The sequence below is a fragment of the Dreissena polymorpha genome, chromosome 5, assembly GCF_020536995.1.
Source record: "Dreissena polymorpha isolate Duluth1 chromosome 5, UMN_Dpol_1.0, whole genome shotgun sequence".
NCBI lineage: Eukaryota > Metazoa > Mollusca > Bivalvia > Myida > Dreissenidae > Dreissena > Dreissena polymorpha.
The window spans coordinates 112,626,713-112,644,354 of NC_068359.1; the positions used below are offsets into that span (position 1 = coordinate 112,626,713).

The 17,642-nt window shown below is 35.2% G+C and overlaps 2 protein-coding genes across 9 annotated transcripts in view; both read right to left on the bottom strand.

Annotated features, from left to right (window-relative positions):
• LOC127880903 (E3 ubiquitin/ISG15 ligase TRIM25-like) overlaps nt 1–17,642 on the bottom strand; it is a 285,579-nt gene that overhangs the window by 235,972 nt on the left and 31,965 nt on the right. For 4 of the 8 annotated variants that reach the window (XM_052428397.1, XM_052428394.1, XM_052428393.1 and 1 more), the window contains one exon: nt 13,783–16,863. In XM_052428397.1, the coding sequence (XP_052284357.1) occupies nt 16,499–16,863 (365 nt within the window). In that variant the 3' untranslated portion in view covers nt 13,783–16,498. Of the gene's footprint in view, nt 1–13,782; nt 16,864–17,642 lie in introns of those variants that run through there. The other 4 variants (XR_008049811.1, XR_008049808.1, XR_008049809.1 and 1 more) reach the window with 3 other exon arrangements.
• Nucleotides 6,321–7,444, bottom strand: LOC127880936 (uncharacterized). Its single transcript, XM_052428455.1, has 2 exons — nt 7,196–7,444; nt 6,321–7,035 (listed from the first exon to the last, which is right to left on the bottom strand). Exons 1-2 carry the CDS (start codon nt 7,331–7,333, stop codon nt 6,760–6,762), a joined length of 414 nt encoding a protein of 137 aa, XP_052284415.1. The 5' UTR covers nt 7,334–7,444; the 3' UTR covers nt 6,321–6,759.

Genomic DNA, 17,642 nt, shown 5'->3' on the forward strand with positions numbered 1-17,642 from the left:
AGCTACCAGTATTCCTATATTTTCAGTTGTTCGGTGCATAGCAAAAATGATTTATGCAGAATAGATCCGCGTTTTTCTTTTTAACAGCATGCATAACATCACTAAAAAATTCAAATCATTAAACCAATTATTTCAACAGTCGGTGTTGTATCTTTTACGCCCTGCATTGTATTTCCTTTATAATTCGGCATTTAATGTAATCCGAACGGTTTCAATCTCCTGTAGTAACTTCATCTGAAGCCGGAATCGTCCGAAGCCTGCCCTCTTCTTATTGTCTCTTCTTCTGAGCGACGTAAAGGATTGCATGCATTTTGGACGACAACTGCTGAATTTTTACCAGTGAATATATCAAACTGCCTCTGCTTTACATTTTCTGTAGTTGCAGTTTCCAGGCCCGTACCCAGGCACTGGGCACAGGGGCCCGGCCCCCCCCAGCTGGCTGTCGAGTTATGATTTTTTAATAATGGGCCTACTGCAAATTTTCTCACATGAAAGGGCCCACAGTACACTTCCCTGCAATACAAATGTGCAGATTTGTGATATTGCCCCTGATACACAAGGGGATTAGTGCTAATTTACTCGCCAGTGGAGATAAGCCCCGAGGCATTGTTTTCTTATCACCTTGTACACACATCCCCGATCTTTCAATTACCAATTGTGCTCAATGCTTCATCTTTTGATGCTGGGTGTAACACGTCTTTTGATTGGACAAGGACAGAGAAACAGCGAATGGATGGAACTGATACAGAAGGTCGTAGGTCTGAACGATAATAGTGTTTTCTCTGTTGAATTCAAACCTCCTCTAGAGTCATAGCTTATTAAACATTTCTGTGAAAACTGTCTTGTAGATGATAAACATTTTATAATGAATTTATTTTAAAATTTTATGTAGAGGAGGTTTGATTTCAAAGAGAAAATACTAGTTGGTTATATGTCAGTTACTGACATAAAACCATTAGTATTTTCTCCTTGAAATCAAACCTCCTCTACAGTCATACTTTATGTTACATTTCATAATAAAGGTTTTTTAGTTTCAAAGGTTGCTTTTACTTCTTTATAAAGTGTAATACATTTCTGAAATCTAGCTAAAGCTTTAAACATGTGTGTGAATTTCAAACCAAGGGATCGTTGATAAAGCATGTCACGCTTTTTTTTACCATTTTTACCCCGGTTTGTCACAAACAAAATCTTGGACCCCCTTCCCTAAAGTACGTCACAAACTCACACTTTCGAACATTTTTTTAATTAATACTTAATTTAAATTTAATCTAAAACTCAATTCACTATTAAACCGTATTAAAATTTCACTTACCGGTAAAAGAACTTTCACATTACAGGCTTTTATAACTGTAGGGTTGTTACGATGAGCAGTATGACTATTTATCCACGTGTTAACCTCTAATAAAAACGAAATAATAATTTAGATTTTCTTTCAACGCTTTACTTACTAAAAATTGAACAGTCCAATTATTTCGTCCTTGAAATCTGTGTGGAGGTTGTGCCTATTGAATAAGCTTGCCCAGTCAAGTTGCCTATTAAACACTCGAACAACAGAATCAGGAGATACGCAATTCGTCTTATTTTGACATAAAACTAATTCAAATGTTTCACAAATTTTTGAAAATTATTTTTAAATTCTACTAAAGAAATAATAAATAAATTATACGTTTTTTTAAATAAATGTGTGACATCACACATGGCCTGACTCCCCTCCCCCATGTCACAAACTGTCACTTTCTTTCTCATCCTCCTCCCACCTGGAGCGTGACATACTTTATGGACGACCCGTAATGGTTAAAGCTTTAGACTTCAGAAAGGTGCTGATTTACTTGTTATATATCCATAAATTTATAACACAACATATGTTTCTATATGCATTAAAATTCACCTTGAACAGTGCCTAATAAAAAAAATCTATTCGCGAGGGACAACCCCTCCCGCACCCTTCCCGTTTGCCCCCCCCCCCCCCCCAGTCAACATTTCCTGGGTATGGCCCTGGTTTCTAATTATCAAGGACAAATAAATATAGTTTTTGTACAATTTACATGAATGAACACGCACTCATAAAACACATTATACATATTTATTGTCAGAAAACTACACTTTCTTTATGATGCTAGCTATTTCGAAGTATCCAAATTATGAATGTTTAATTTAAAGAAACAATACAATTGTAATACACGAATACTCAGGGCTGAAAATGTTGCTGTTTGATGTATTGTTTATGTGTTTCACATGCACAATATGTTGTCCTGTGCAATTTATTTGACTAGTCATTAAAATTATGTATTAAAGGGATCACGTTTTGATAAATTGACAATTGTAAAAATGCTTCAGATTTGCGAATTTTTGTAGTAGTTATGATAATTGCGAGAAACAGTAATATTGAAGATTTGCCATGATCTAAAACATCCATTATATGCATCTTCGGACGATTTAAAAACCTGAAAACTATAAAGCGTTACAAGCGCGAAACGATTGAATAACAGAAAGTTCTGTTGTTATCGTTATATTTTGTGACATTACGAGGATTTTTTTTTTTTAAGAATAAAATAATTCTCTCAACACAACAGCACGGATGGCCAAGTTGTTTAGTAGCTAGACTTTTACACAAACAGTAAGTGGTTCGATCCCAGTCATGCCAGTTGAGGATTACTTTTTTCTTTCTTTAACTTAAGTCTTGTTTTTTTTAACGGAGCTATTTAGTTTCAATGTTCACATTTATCAATTGAAAGCATTTATTGACTAACTGCAATACAAAATACATGCCAAAATCTGAGAACAAGTCTCTGATCGACAAAATAAGTATATGTATATCTTAAGTCAACATTAATCAACCCGTTAAGTGAAACATCCCTATGCTCTGTACACATTCCAAACACGTCACGTCCAATTAAGTCGCCGTGGTGTAGTGGATATGGTATCCGCCTATCGACCGGGAGGTCACGGATTCGATCCCCATTGTGGGAGCGTTCTTTCGATCTTTCCTTAAGACACCAAGTACTGGTTCTTAGTCCCAGGAAACGGACTCGAGAGCATTTCAATAAGCCTTAGGCTTTCGATGCAATCGAGCTAAAATAAATAGGTTTAAACTAATCTCGTCTGACGTTTCCTTTGAAACTGACCACCTCACTGTGTTGACTCTGCCAAACATGAACATGTACCACTTATTTGTGCAGTTTTACACATTTGTCGCAGAAGCCTTTCAAACATTCTCCACAGTTTTACAGTTGCGTTCATAAAACAACCAATGGCTCTGTTGCGTTCATAAAACAACCAATTGGCAAACGCTCTCGGGAGACCAAAATAACGACCGGGTATATTGTTGCTGAATGAAACTGCGATAATACATTTACAATGTACATGTGTATGTAATTTTACATGCAATGAAATTATTACAAAGTGTTGTTAGCTATTATAAATATTATGGAGATCGACATCTTTAAACGTTCGCAGTGATCTTAACGTTCATTACGGCTTAAAACAAAACGAACCGTTTGTCGAACGTTTGCCGTTGAACATAAATGCACTGCAGTGCATAGCTGTCATTTGAAGCCGCACAAATTTACTTGTCTGGTACACTTGATCTTTTATATAGAGGTTTAATACAACGGGATATCATATAACGTCTGCTTGTTGGTTGTTACAGAAAATATCAGTTTTCAAAAACACTAACCCGGTATTAACAATACCATCTGCGTGACACATCCAACAGTTAACAAGGGACAAAATTGTCACAAAACCAGGTTTTCATTGTGAAAAAAAATCTGATAAAGGGAGAAAACTCAAACTGAACTTTTGAAATGAACAAACAAAATTAACCCCCTTTGTAAGTTTTTTTTTAATCTATTTTTAGTCGTGGCGACCTTGACATTGGAGATATTGACGTGATTCTTTCGTGCGACACACCGTCCCATGATGGTGAACAAATGTGCCAAATGATTTTAAAATCTCACAATGAATGACATAGTTATGGCCAGGACAAGCTCATTTATGGCCATTTTTGACCTTTGAACTCAAAGTGTGACCTTGACCTTGGAGATATCGACGTAATTATTTCGCGCGACACACCGTCCAATGATGGTGAACAAATGAGCCAAATGATTTTAAAATCTTACAATGAACGACATAGTTATGGCCCGGACAAGCTTGTTCCGCCCGCCCGCCCGCATTCGCCAATCTAATAACCAGTTTTTTCCTTCGGAAAACCTGGTTAACAAATGCGAAAAGTAAGCAACACTTGCTTTTATCGTAACTTAGTTACACAAAATCGTCTCTATGTTGATTTCTATACATATATATCGCTCTGGATGTACTTCTTATTATTGCTTAAGCTAATGCTAGTTTAAACAAGAGCTTGTCACAGTAGTGCCAAATCTCCGCCGAAATGTGTTTGCTTGTTTGACAACATTTGTTTTAGACAGGAGAATAATATTTGTAAAACATGGCACCTGTGTCATCTATTTATATTTCAAGGATCAATTAGTTATAGTGTTGGAGTTATGCTGTAGATAATAAATATATGGAAATGAAAGAAAGGGAGGTAATTAAAAAAGAAGACTATAAACAGTAACTGTTCTTGATCACTGTATTTTTCCTTAAACTCATCTATTCATTTTACATTGAATACTTCAGTGTTCAAATTAAAATATTATTGTAAAATTAGATAATGGGAGATATTAAAGGGATCTTTTCACGCTTTGGTAAATTGACAAAATTGAAAAAAGTTGTTTCAGATTCGCAAATTTTCGTTTTAGTTATGATATTTGTGAGGAAACAGTAATACTGAACATTTACCATGGTCTAATATAGCCATTATATGCATCTTTTGACGATTTTAAAACCTAAAAATTATAAAGCGTTGCAACGCGAAACGATTGAATAATTTGGAGAGTTCTGTTTTTGTCGTTAAATTTTGTGAAACTACGAAGATAGCTTATATAAGGTATAAAATACGTTCAAAATGTGTACACGGCGGAATAGCTCAGTAGGATAAAGCGTTTTTACTTCAGGTCTCTGGCAGGAATCCAGGGGTCACTGGTTCGAAACCTGGTACGGGCAATGCTCTTTTCCTTTTTTTAATTTTATTCTTGATTTTTTACTGGAGCTTTTACGATCCAATGTTTACATTTATCGATATAAAGCATTTAATGAATAAGTTAAAAAATGCCAAAATCTGTGAAAAGGCCTCTTTAAAAAATGAAAATCTAAAATATTTACCATGAAATGAAAAATTATTTAAAATTATAAATAAATAAAATATAAATAAAAACAAATACAACAAGAGATTGCCAAGCAATATGGTCCCCTACCGGTGAAACTCCACCATTGTCAGTATTTTTTTATACATATTTGTTGCCATAGCAACCAGAATTTTAGACATAGGCACAAAAGAAAATGACGTGCAAAATCTCCATATTGCCATCTATCCATGTTTCAAGTTTCATGAAAAAATATTCAGAGCTTTTTCGCAGGATCCAGAAAAGTGTGACGGGCTGACTGACAGACAGACTGCAAACCATAAAATAAAGGGAGATCATTCAAAAACTACGGCCGTAAGAGTTATGGTTCATGTACACTGCACTTCTCTTAGTTGCCATCTGATTATATTTCTAGTTTCAAGTAAATCCATTCAGTATATTTAGACTTATGCTCCGGACAAAAGTTTACTTTGAAATTAAATAAAGGGAGACAATTCAAGAACTAAGGTAGATAGAGTTATGGTTCTTAGTCACTACACTTCTCCTACTTGCCATCTGTTTATATTTCAAGTTTCAAGTAAATCCCTTCAGTAGATTTAGAGTTATGCTCCGGACAAAAATTAACTTTGAAATTAAATAGAGAGATAATTCAACAAGAAGGCCATGATGGCCCTGAATCGCTCACCTGACTTACCTTGCCACATCAACTTAAATTCTATCAGCCCATATACAATTCCAAGCCAGATTTCATTAATTAATACATTCTGACAAAATTTCATTAAGACGTGATGAAAACTGTGACCTCTTTCATCTACACAAGGTTTTACTAGCATTGGTCTGGTGATCTAATTTTTGACCCCAGATGACCCATATTCGATCTGGGCTCCTCCTGGCCCAAAAATTTCTATAGCCAACATTTTAGCCAAATGTAATTTTGTGTAGCCAAATTTTAGAAACTGTAGCCAAAGTTTAAGCAAAGCATTAGGAACCACCTGTTGTAAGTCTAGACTAAGGGGTGTAAAAGAAGAAACTACAAAACAAAGCTTTAATATGTGTATTACTATAATCATCATGACTTTGTGTGCATAACAAAAATAAACAGTTTACAACAAACCTATATAGAAGTACATACATCATAACTCAAGCACATGTTCATATAAAAAGCATATGATAAATTTACATTACATGAGCACATGATATCCTGAACATACATTTTAGCAGAAGGCCATAATCCACATCATGTGTGCATAACAAAAAAAACAACAGTTCAACAAAACATTTATAGATATACACACATCATAACTCAAGCATATGTTCATAAAATAAGCACATGATAAATTTACATTACATGAGCACATGATATCCTGAACATACATTTTAGCAGGCCATAATCCACCTCAACTTCAATCCAGCCCAAATTTTGAAAGCACGTTTAAAATCAAACTTTTCCATTGGTGGGCTGTCTATGGACAAAATCAACAAGTTCTCCAAGTTTTCAATTTTAATAGAATTTCTGAAAGATGTTGAATGTCAATTCCCTTTCTACCAAGCAAATGAACTACATTCTCATATATGCTCTCTGCATTTGCTCTTTGAAGTTCAGCCATTCCAAACTCATCAGTTTACAAAATCTAACATAGGTCACTAAATTTTGCTTCAATGAAATGTCTGTACTCTCATCGATCATGATACTGTACTTGCATGATGTCTGTTTCTTCTGGAGAAGATCACTCCTCAGAACGTCAGCCATACAGTTTTTAAATTCCGACACACTGGAGCTGTGTTCATATGACGTGTGGCTGTCAACTCGAAGGTCATTGAACTGGGTTGCACCCTGAAAATATATTAATACAAATTTGCATCCTGAAAATATAATTTATGAGTTCAATTATATATTGCTCAATATTTGTAGCAAACTTAAACAAAATCAAATTTTATCAATCAATTTAAAACAAATCAAATTTGTTTTAAAGATGTTTTATTCATTTTTTTACCTGCAAGACACACAATCTGTTCTGGTCTGGAACCAGCGATGACGCGAGAGTATGTTGTTCAGCAAAGTACACATTAGTCATAGCCGACACTACAGCCGCTTTACGTTTGGATATTGCTGCAACCTTCGCATTTGTCATTGATGTTTTCAGACTTCTAGCTTGTGAGGCCTCTTTGTGATCTGAAATAAACAAAATTAAATATGCTAAATTTCAAAACAAAAAGCTCATTTTGAAAAGTGTCAATATATATTTATTATGAACATAACAAAATATTATTGTTATTTTTAATATATTATTAATAATATAAAAATTGTTCATGTATATTCATTTTTATATTGATTGTTATTCTTTTTTATTACCTTTTGATTTTTCGTGTTTTGAAATGTTGTCTTTTTTCAAAATACTACACCCAAAGTGAATGAATTTGATTTTTGAAACTGTATATTTTGCAATATATCGTTTTTGATTTTGCATTATAGTCTAACCACTTGAATTCCGAAAGCCAAACATCTTTGAATGATCTATTATCAGAATTGATTTTTTTTTAGACCGTGTCATTAGATTCGTCAGAGTCCAATGGACGCTTATTGCCTATGGTCGCCATAATGGCAGTCGCCATTTCCGGCACTTTCGCCGAAAATGTCAAGGGTTTCACACCCGTTCATCTGTCGTCCTTCACAATTGTAACACATTTATCCATTAATCATTACAAACATTACGAACTTCTCGAAATTAAAATCAATTATCAACTTCGTTACTTACGTTCATTGTGTGACTAAGTTGATAATTCGCTAAAGGCTTTTACTCAAATTTACTCAAATTGATTCAAATTGGCAGCAATCTTTAATCAGATGAATGTAATTGTTTATTTAAGCCGATAAGATGTACGATTACACCATTGTTTTGTTTTCACACCAGTCATGTTCCTTTGTCTCGATGACCGGTTCTGACCGGTGTTAATGCCGACTACGTATCAATTTTTCGGGTCAATAACACGGCGATGTATTGAAGCACAGTCTACAGCTGAACGAGTTTATTATCTAGGACGGTATTTGTCAGGAAAAAAAATCGTTATTATTTTATTCGCTGAATTTGCTTAATTTTCGCCATTGGCGAATCTGGCAAACGGCAGCGGGAGCCCTGTAACGATTCAAAATCAGTTATTATCAGGATAAACATTCTGATCATATTTCATTAAGATCAGATGAAAACAATGACCTCTATTGTCTACACAAGGTTTTTCTATTATTTGACCTTATGACCTAGATTTTGACCCCAGATGACCAATACAATCCCAACCCAGATTTTATCAAGATAAACATTCTGACCAAATTCCATAAAGATTGGATGAAAACTGTGACCTCTATTGTCTACACAAGGTTTTTCTATTATTTGATCTAGTGACCTAGTTTTTGACCCCAGATGATCCAATTACAATCCCAACCCAGATTTCATCAAGATAAACATTCTGACCAAATTTCATAAAGATTGGATGAAAACTGTGACCTCTACTGTCTACACAAGGTTTTTTTCTATTATTTGACCCAGTGACCTAGTTTTTGACACCAGATGACCCAAATACAATCCCAACCCAGATTTCATCAAGATAAACATTCTGACTAAATTTCAGACAGATTGGATGAAAACTGTGACCTCTATTGTCTACACAAGGTGTTTACAATGTTTTTCTATTATTTGACCTAGTGACCTAGTTTTTGACCCCATATGACCCAAACACAATCCCAACCCAGATTTCATCAAGATAAACATTCTGACCAAATTTCATAAAGATTGGATGAAAACTGTGACCTCTATTGTCTACACAAGGATTTTCTTTTATTTGACCTAGTGACCTAGTGTTTGACCCAGATGACCCAAATACAATCCCAACCCAGATTTCATCAAGATAAACATTCTGACCAAATTTCATAAAGATTGGATGAAAACTGTGACCTCTACTGTATGCACAAACAAATTGTTGACGGACACACACACGCACGCACGCACGCACATACGGACGCCGGACATCACACGGTCACATAAGCTCACCATGTCACTTCGTGACAGGTGAGCTAAAAACTAAGGTAGATAGAGTTATGGTTCTTAGTCACTGCACTTCTCCTACTTGCCATCTGTTTATAGTTCACGTTTCAAGTGAATCCTTTCAGCACATTTAGAATTATGCTCCGGACAAAAATTTACTTTGAAATTATATTAAGGGAGATAATTGGAAAAAAAACTAAGGTAGATATAAGGGATGGGAATCGTATCCTAAATCGGTATCCGGATAACCGTATCCGCTATCCGAATATATTCGGATATCCGTATTCTTTTGTAAGTAAACTACAAAAGGCTGTTGCCATCATCACAACACTGTGCATACGTTAGTGTGCATTGTTTACAGAATAACAAACAATATAACGCATTTATGTGATTTCTTTATTTCAATGTTTTTATTATCAAAGTCGCAAAATGCGTAATTTCTTTTTAAAAAAACCCACACACATCGTAAATCAAAAACAAAAGCATACTACGTTATATACATTCTACATACAGTTAAAACATTCAGTTTTATTTCATTTGTTTTTGCTAAGATGCACTGACCAGGTTTTTGTTTCGCTATTTAGTCTGTTCCTTAGCTTGGGAAGTACCAAGCCGGCCGACGAGAACACGTGCTCAATCGGAACCGATGTTGCCGGAACTGCCAGAATACTTCGGGAGTTTAAGAAATCGCGATTTGTATACTCCTTTTTTAACAGATAAAAATGGATTGACCATCGAAAAACTTTTATTAAAGTCACATTAATACTATAAATCAACGAAATTTTCGTACAATTGTTCGTAAAATAAACTTAACCAATTAAAAATCAGTGTTCCTTATGGTAATTGCCGAAATTTCAACGCTAGGTGTGATTAAGTAAAATAGATGTTTGTAGATACAAATTGCTCGTTTTTATTATTGTTTTGCCTATTAAATTCCATTTTAAATTCCCGCAACGATATCTATTCGTACGACACATGAACACTAACATGGTGTTCGTGCGTCGTATGAGTAGATATATTAACTTAAAATGGAATTGTGTCACGAATAAATAAAAACGAGCATTTTGTATCTACAAAATTCTATGTAATCATACCACATCTAGCGTTGAAATTGTGGCTATTGCTATAAGGAGCACTGATTGTTTGGGTGTTAACTTTGTTTTACGAAATACTTTACGAAATTTTCGTTGATTTTAAGCGTTATAGAGACGTTAAATTGGGCAGAGATATTTTTTCCATACTTATGCACCCGTCAAGAAGCCAAGTAGCAGTTGGTGTCAATTATCGGAAAATAAGGACCATAAAACAAAACACAGAGGCGCAAGTTGGCAATTATGCAACTCTGCCATTATCATCAAGGTGATCGGGATCTGGCCGGGGCACTGGCTGAGCAACAACCAAATAACGGATTTATGTCAGTCTGTCAACGATGTCTGGTATACAGATTAACGTCGAAATATACAATAAGGAAAATAGTGTGCATAACAATATGGGTAATATTGTTTAATCAAGTATTCGGATCCTCTTTTACGATTCGGATACTTGAACAGTATTCGGATATCCGGATAATCGTTACCATCCCTAGTAGATATATAGTTTTCGTTCTTGGTCACTGCACTTCTCCTAGTTGCCATCTGTTTATATTCTTAGTTTATAGTAAATCCATTGAATAGATTTGGAGTTAAGATATGGACAAAGTTTCGGACGGAAGGACGGACAGACGATCGCACAGACAGACGGACGGAGACTATTATTATATCCCCTCCGAAAAAGTATTGGCGGGGATAATAACTACCCCACTAAGAAAAAAAAACGTGTGACAGATGCAATGCACTTTTATCCATTCTCAAGAATATAGGAAATACGACCACCCGGAAATGTATATAATATCATAAAAATATAAACGTGTACTTATATATACAACTTTTTCCTGAATGGCGTAATTGGCGATACAAACATGCCCCAAAGAGGTATGAAAAACAAGTATATAGAAATCGCATACAATCGCGTAGGAATACAAAAGAAACCTGAGATTTGTAATAAACAAGAGATGTGTTTGTCAGAAACACAATGCCCCCTAATGCGCCACTTTGAATTTTTTTTACCTTTAACCTTGAAGGATGACCTTGACCTTTCACCACTCAAAATGTGCTGCTCCATGAGATACACATGCATGCCAAATATCAAATTGCTATGTTCAATATTTGAAAAGTTATCGCAAAACGTTAACCAAGAATGACAGAATGACAGACAGACAGGCCAAAATGAATATGCCCCCGATAATTCATTATAAAAGGGACGACGACACAGAGATCTTCGGCAAGTAACCTGTGTTGTGGGCTGCTGGGAGTAGCTCATCCAAGGGGAGGGGCGTCCAGTCTTTCACATTATCCAACCAGCTTTTTTTTCTGACGGCCTCGACGACGAGCATCCTTTAGCGTGCACTGAAGCACAGTCTTACCAAAAAGATTTGTGTATAGTGATGTAATTGTATCCAAACCAAGCCAGCTTTCTTCTATTGACGGTTGCCAGAATGGGTTCTTATGGGCTAACAAGTGCTGCTTTCAGGCTTCCGACGTACTCGTTGGCCTTGTGCTTTATGTAGTAGAAGTCCATGGAGACGTTTGTGTTTAAATGCCAGTATCATGTACTTGGTGGGAATATTGATGCAGCTGCTTGTCTACAACCTGCTCAGTCTAGCCGTCGCTGTGGTCGCCATTGCAATTCTCATTCGAATCTCTGCGGTACTGATACCACGCTTGGAGACGGTTTCTCCCAATACTTAAACTTGGTCACTTCTTCCAGCTTTTCGCCGTTCATGGTGATATGTGCATTGATGTTACTCATACTGATCACCATGATCTTTGACTTCTCCGTGCTGACCTCCGTGCCGTATGCTCCTTCTCTTTCATAGTCTGTTTGAAAAAGGTAAAGGTAAAGGCAATCATGCAAATTCGGTCAAAAGCTATTTCAAAGTCTATGAAGTTCTGGAAGAGTTCACGTTCGTGTTACAGGTGTTTTTGACGATGCTGCGAAGCATCGTCTAAGTTATCATATCATGAAAAAATTCTTCACAATGGCAACCTATGTAAAATACCGAGCCAGTCCGATGGAGATTTTTCTAATCGGCATACCTCGCTGATTATCACTGATAAAGGTATAGGAAGCTCAGCTATAAATATGACCGCTTATTCTGGGAAAAGATTTAATAATAGTTTGAAAACGTTAATTTTAAATCAGTTATATTAAATCCATTATATGTTTATAGATCAATGAAACAACTATGCATTTTCTGTATTGTATTTGACATTTGTCGTGATTCAGTAAATAAATTGCGAATTAAAACGTGTATAATTAACTTTCAACGCGATCACGAGTGTAAAGAAAACGAATTATATCGAACCTGCCATTTGTAAACGTTGTAGCGACTATGGTATATAAACATCATAATAGCCGTATCATATCTGTGATACTCGCTCTTCTGCGTGCTTTCTTATTTTGCATATTTAATAAACTTTTCAAACATAAATTACAGAGCCACATCAGTGCACATACTATGTTTGACAATTCATTCGTTTGTTGGATATTGTTTGCTGTTTTAAACACATATTAGGTCATATCGCGGTGATTTCGTTAACCTTACCATGTGTTCATGGGCGAACTCACGTATTCAAGTGCTCTTACGACTATGTGCTCATACCCACTTTCGATCGGGAATCATCATGAAATTACTTAACGAACAAACATGCCTAAGCTTATTGAATTAGAGAAAAAGAACAATAATCAAAAGAGAAAAAGTATATGTTCATGCACATCGGATTGTGAAATCACGTCCGTACACAAAGCATCATTTACTTAGGAAAGGAAACAACGAAATATAAAGTTTGGTATAATATACATGTGAAATTAAAGAGCATGGTGTAATTAAAGAGCATGTCAAGTTTTGAATTTATATGCTGAAACGTAATGTTATAACCCACAAACGTTTAACTGTAACAGACAGTTTTTTAAGATAAGTGGTACAGAATATACACGTCGAATACCTTTTTAAAGATATTTCTTGTTATATTTGATCGAGAATGTAACCCGCCTCCCAGTTTCGCTGAAAGGATCAAGTTCCCCACGGGAACTACTTCCCCGTACCCCCAATTTTTTTTTCGTACCCTACATTTTTCGTACCCATTTTTTTTCGTACCCAATTTTTTTCGTACCCAAATTTTGGCTCGTAGAGTGGATGTAGCTGTTAATTTTAACCACAATAAATGGGTGAGGCAATGCCTTATAACAAATACGAGCAACGGTCAAAATCGATTTCGATTGGACAACAGAGCTCATTTGACCATTTACCTTTACATGATTGGACAATAACAAAAAATTGTTAGGGTTGAACACATGCAATTCAATTTAATGTTGAACGCAAGTATTATCGAAACATAAAATACATGTAATTCAGAGGGCGTACAATCACACTAAAATGTATGTGTGCATGCAATGTGTGTTATGTATTGTCCTGGTTGGTATGGAAAACGTCATGCGACAAAAAATAACGCCGAAAGCTTTATTAACATTTCCTGGCATAATTTGAAAACAACAATAACAAACTACAATAACATACGTTAATCAAATATTTTGTTTGTAAGCCAACACACACTATCAATGTTCATCCTTTATGGTTCTTCTCGTGCATTTTGTAAAGTCCCAAAATTGCATATGCAAATTCTAACATTCATTTTACATTCAGACTGAATATTGTTTGTCTTCATAAATGTCAAATGTAATCCACACAGGAAAAAAGAAACAAGACATTATGAAAATGTTTGAATACCAAATATGTAATTGTCGTGCCAAAATATGCCCACACAAATGTCGCTTTTTAGAGGACATTGGAAATCAGGTCTTAAGAACTGGTTTCCCATGAAATGAGAGCTTCCAACCAATGATTCATCTTGATACCTAAAATTATCGTCGCGATATGTCTTCGCCAGGTTTCAGTATGAACATTAACCAAACATACTCGTTAAATAATGAAAGCAGGAGTTATTTTTTTATATTATTGAAAGCTGCACTTCCATTCAATGCTTCACATCCATTCAATGAGATATAACTTGGTTTTAAGTTAAAAACTCTTGGTTTTTAGATATGAAGCTACGTATTTTAACTTGCAGCAATAAAACATATGGTAGCACGAAGACGTGTGCGTCTTACAATTTCCTTTATGGAGATGTTACTACCAATCAAGATTAAGTTCAATATAAATTAAAGTTGTGATCCAGAAACAGTGTAGAAAATACATATACAAAGGAGAAGAAGTGGGCAAAATGGCAACATATGGAGGCAAGCGTTATAGATCTTAAGAATTTGACTTCCTCTAAGAAGATTGTGGACTCAATATGAAGTTTCAAACTGATAACTCTTATATAGTTTTTTTAGATATGCTCCGGGCAAATTTTATGACGTTAATAATCACGAGGTTATAGCTAAAATGTGAAAATTTGGAAAAGAAGAGTAATCGACCCTGTGCTCTACCTTTCTACCGAAAAATCTATCTCATAGTTAAAAACAAAAAGAGCAATAACTCTCAATACATGAAAGAAAAACGTTATGGCATTGATGCACTGAACATTCCTTCAACCTACACTGTTATTTTATTTAGATATCATCCAGTAAGCATAAATTACGTAACAAAATAAAACAAGATGTGTTTGAGAAACACAATGTCCCCCTATATGACGTTTGACCTTGTAGGATGACCTTGACCTTGACGCTTCACCACTCAAAATGTGCAGCTCCTTGAGATACACACGCATTTCAAATATGAAATTGCTAGCTTCAATATTGCAGAAGTGACATTACATGCGCAATTTTGACCCATATACTTGACCTTGAAGGATGACCTTGACCTTTAACCACTCAAAATGTGCAGCTCCACGAGATACACATGCATGCCAAATATCAAGTTGCTATCTTCAATATTGCAAAAGTATTCATAAAATAAGCGATTTGGGCCACATATATTTGACCTCTGACCTTGAAGGATAACCTTGTCCTTGACCTTTCACCACTCAAAATGTGCAGCTTCATGAGATACACATGCATGCCAAATATCAAGTTGCTATCTTCAATATTGCAAAAGTATTCATAAAATAAGCGATTTGGGCCACATATATTTGACCTCTGACCTTGAAGGATGACCTTGACCTTTCACCACTCAAAATGTGCAGCTCCATGAGATACACATGCATGCCAAATATGAAGTTGCTATCTTCAATATTGCAAAAATATTCTTAAAATGAGCGATTTTGGCCACCTATATCTGACCTCTGACCTTGAAGGATGACCTTGACCTTGACCTTTCACCACTCAAAATGTGCAGCTTCATGAGATACACATGCATGCCAAATATGAAGTTGCTATCTTCAATATAGCAAAAGTTATTGCAAAATGTTAAAGTTGACGCAAACCAACCAACAGACAAACCAACAGACAGGGCAAAAACAATATGTCCCCCACTACTATAGTCGGGGATATAAAAATGACGATATCTCTTCAAATATGGTAAAGGTAATTAAAGTTCTTGAACATTTCAGATCATCCCATCACTTAATTTGTCCAAACTACAAAACGAGTTTTAAATACATTTTTTAATTTTCGAGGTTTGCATTAGGCAAAATTTGAATAAGAATAATATTTTTTAATACAAAGGCGAAATTACTCTAAAATATACATATAGAAGCAATAGTTATGACTCTTGTGCCATGCACATTCTCTCAGTGTGATTTACCAATTTCGCGGTATACGAAGTGGTCTAAATCGACGTTTTTCTCAATTTAAATTATGTTCATGCGTCTCATTTGATAGGAATACCAAAGTAGGGGCATTCTTTGTACAATTTACGACGTCTGTTCTAGAAAAGTATACACCAACACATTAAGATTTAACATCAGCATTTGTTAAAATATAAACTTATTGCTGCAATAATACAACTGCATTCTAGAAAAATCCAATTTATAACTTAAGAGGTTTGGTTTTTTAAATAGGGTTTTGAAAAACAGGCCTAAATAAATAAAAATATTTGTACATAACTATTTAATTTAATTTTTAATATTATTGTATGCAATACCGGTATAAAAATACGATTTAACAATTCCTTTTGCACACATGTACAAACTCCATATTATTATAGTTGTTTTTCTTTTAATGTGTTTTTGTAAAGGCTCTGCTATGTGGTATTTGTTTGTTGTTGTTGCATTGGATTCTCTGTTAAATCAATACTGTTAACACTATAAGATTGTTATTATTACGTTGACCAATCACAAGCTTGTGGTTGCCGTCGCTGTACCATATTGATAGCGGCGCATGTATTCCATGGTCCTGTGTTGCTAAAGTTGCTATCGTTCTTCGTTCATTGACGTCCACAAGTATGACATTGTTTGAAGTGGCTCCACAAACTAGCACTTCACCAAAGGGCGTAAAGTACACAGTCGATGGGTCTTGGAGCTCTGTGTTAGAATAATCGAATATGCCTCCTCTTCCTTTACGGTCCACAAGCACAAGCATTTGGCATTTATTTTTTTTATTAATGACCACTATCTTGTCACCACTGGGTGAAACAGAGCACTTCCATACTGAAATAGTTAAATATGCAATTAACAGTGCTATATGTTGACTATTAAAGGGACAACACGGCAAAAAAAACTATATTATAATTATTTTCCTGGTGTAGGTGTGAGTGAGAAACAAGAGGTCCTGAATCGCTCTACTGCTATAAACACTGTGCAAGTTTGGACAAAAATAAGATGGAAACTGTGTACTTAATCGCGCAAACAAGAAGAAATTTCTCAAGTTCAAGGGGAGATTATTGTGTACTTTTTTATCCGATACTGCTAATATTCAATAGGGTTCAATTCCTCATTGATATAAAGATACTGTGCAAATTTGGAAATAATTGGATGAAAATTGTGGAATAAATTGCGTAAACAAGCAGGATTTCAAAATTTTCTCATAATCAAGTGGAAGTCATTCTGGACTGCTTCGATATTGCTCTTTTTAAAAAAAGGTTTGAGTCCTCATTGATACAATTACACTGTGCAAGTTTGCCAAGAATTGGATGAAGATTATGGACTTTATCACATAAAAACTGAATTTTCATTTTTTTCTCAAATTCAAGGGGAGATAATTCTGGACTTATAACTCCGATATTGCTCATTTTCAATAGGGTTTGACTCATCAATCAGATAAAGACACTGTGCAAGTTGGGAAATTATTGGATGAAAACTGTGGACTTAATTGCGTAAACAAGCCTTATTTCACAATATTCTCAAATTCAAGGGGAGATAATTCTGGACGTTTTACTCTGATGTAAACCATTTTCGATAGCGTTTGAATCCTCATTAGTATAAAGACA

Excerpts from the sequence above, each read along its gene's own strand:
- LOC127880936 (XM_052428455.1), bottom strand. The coding sequence starts at position 7,333 with ATGACAAATGCGAAGGTTGCAGCAATATCCAAACGTAAAGCGGCTGTA. Across the intron at positions 7,036-7,195 it reads ACAGATTGTGTGTCTTGCAG|GGTGCAACCCAGTTCAATGA; the intron begins GTAAAAAAATGA and ends ATATATTTTCAG.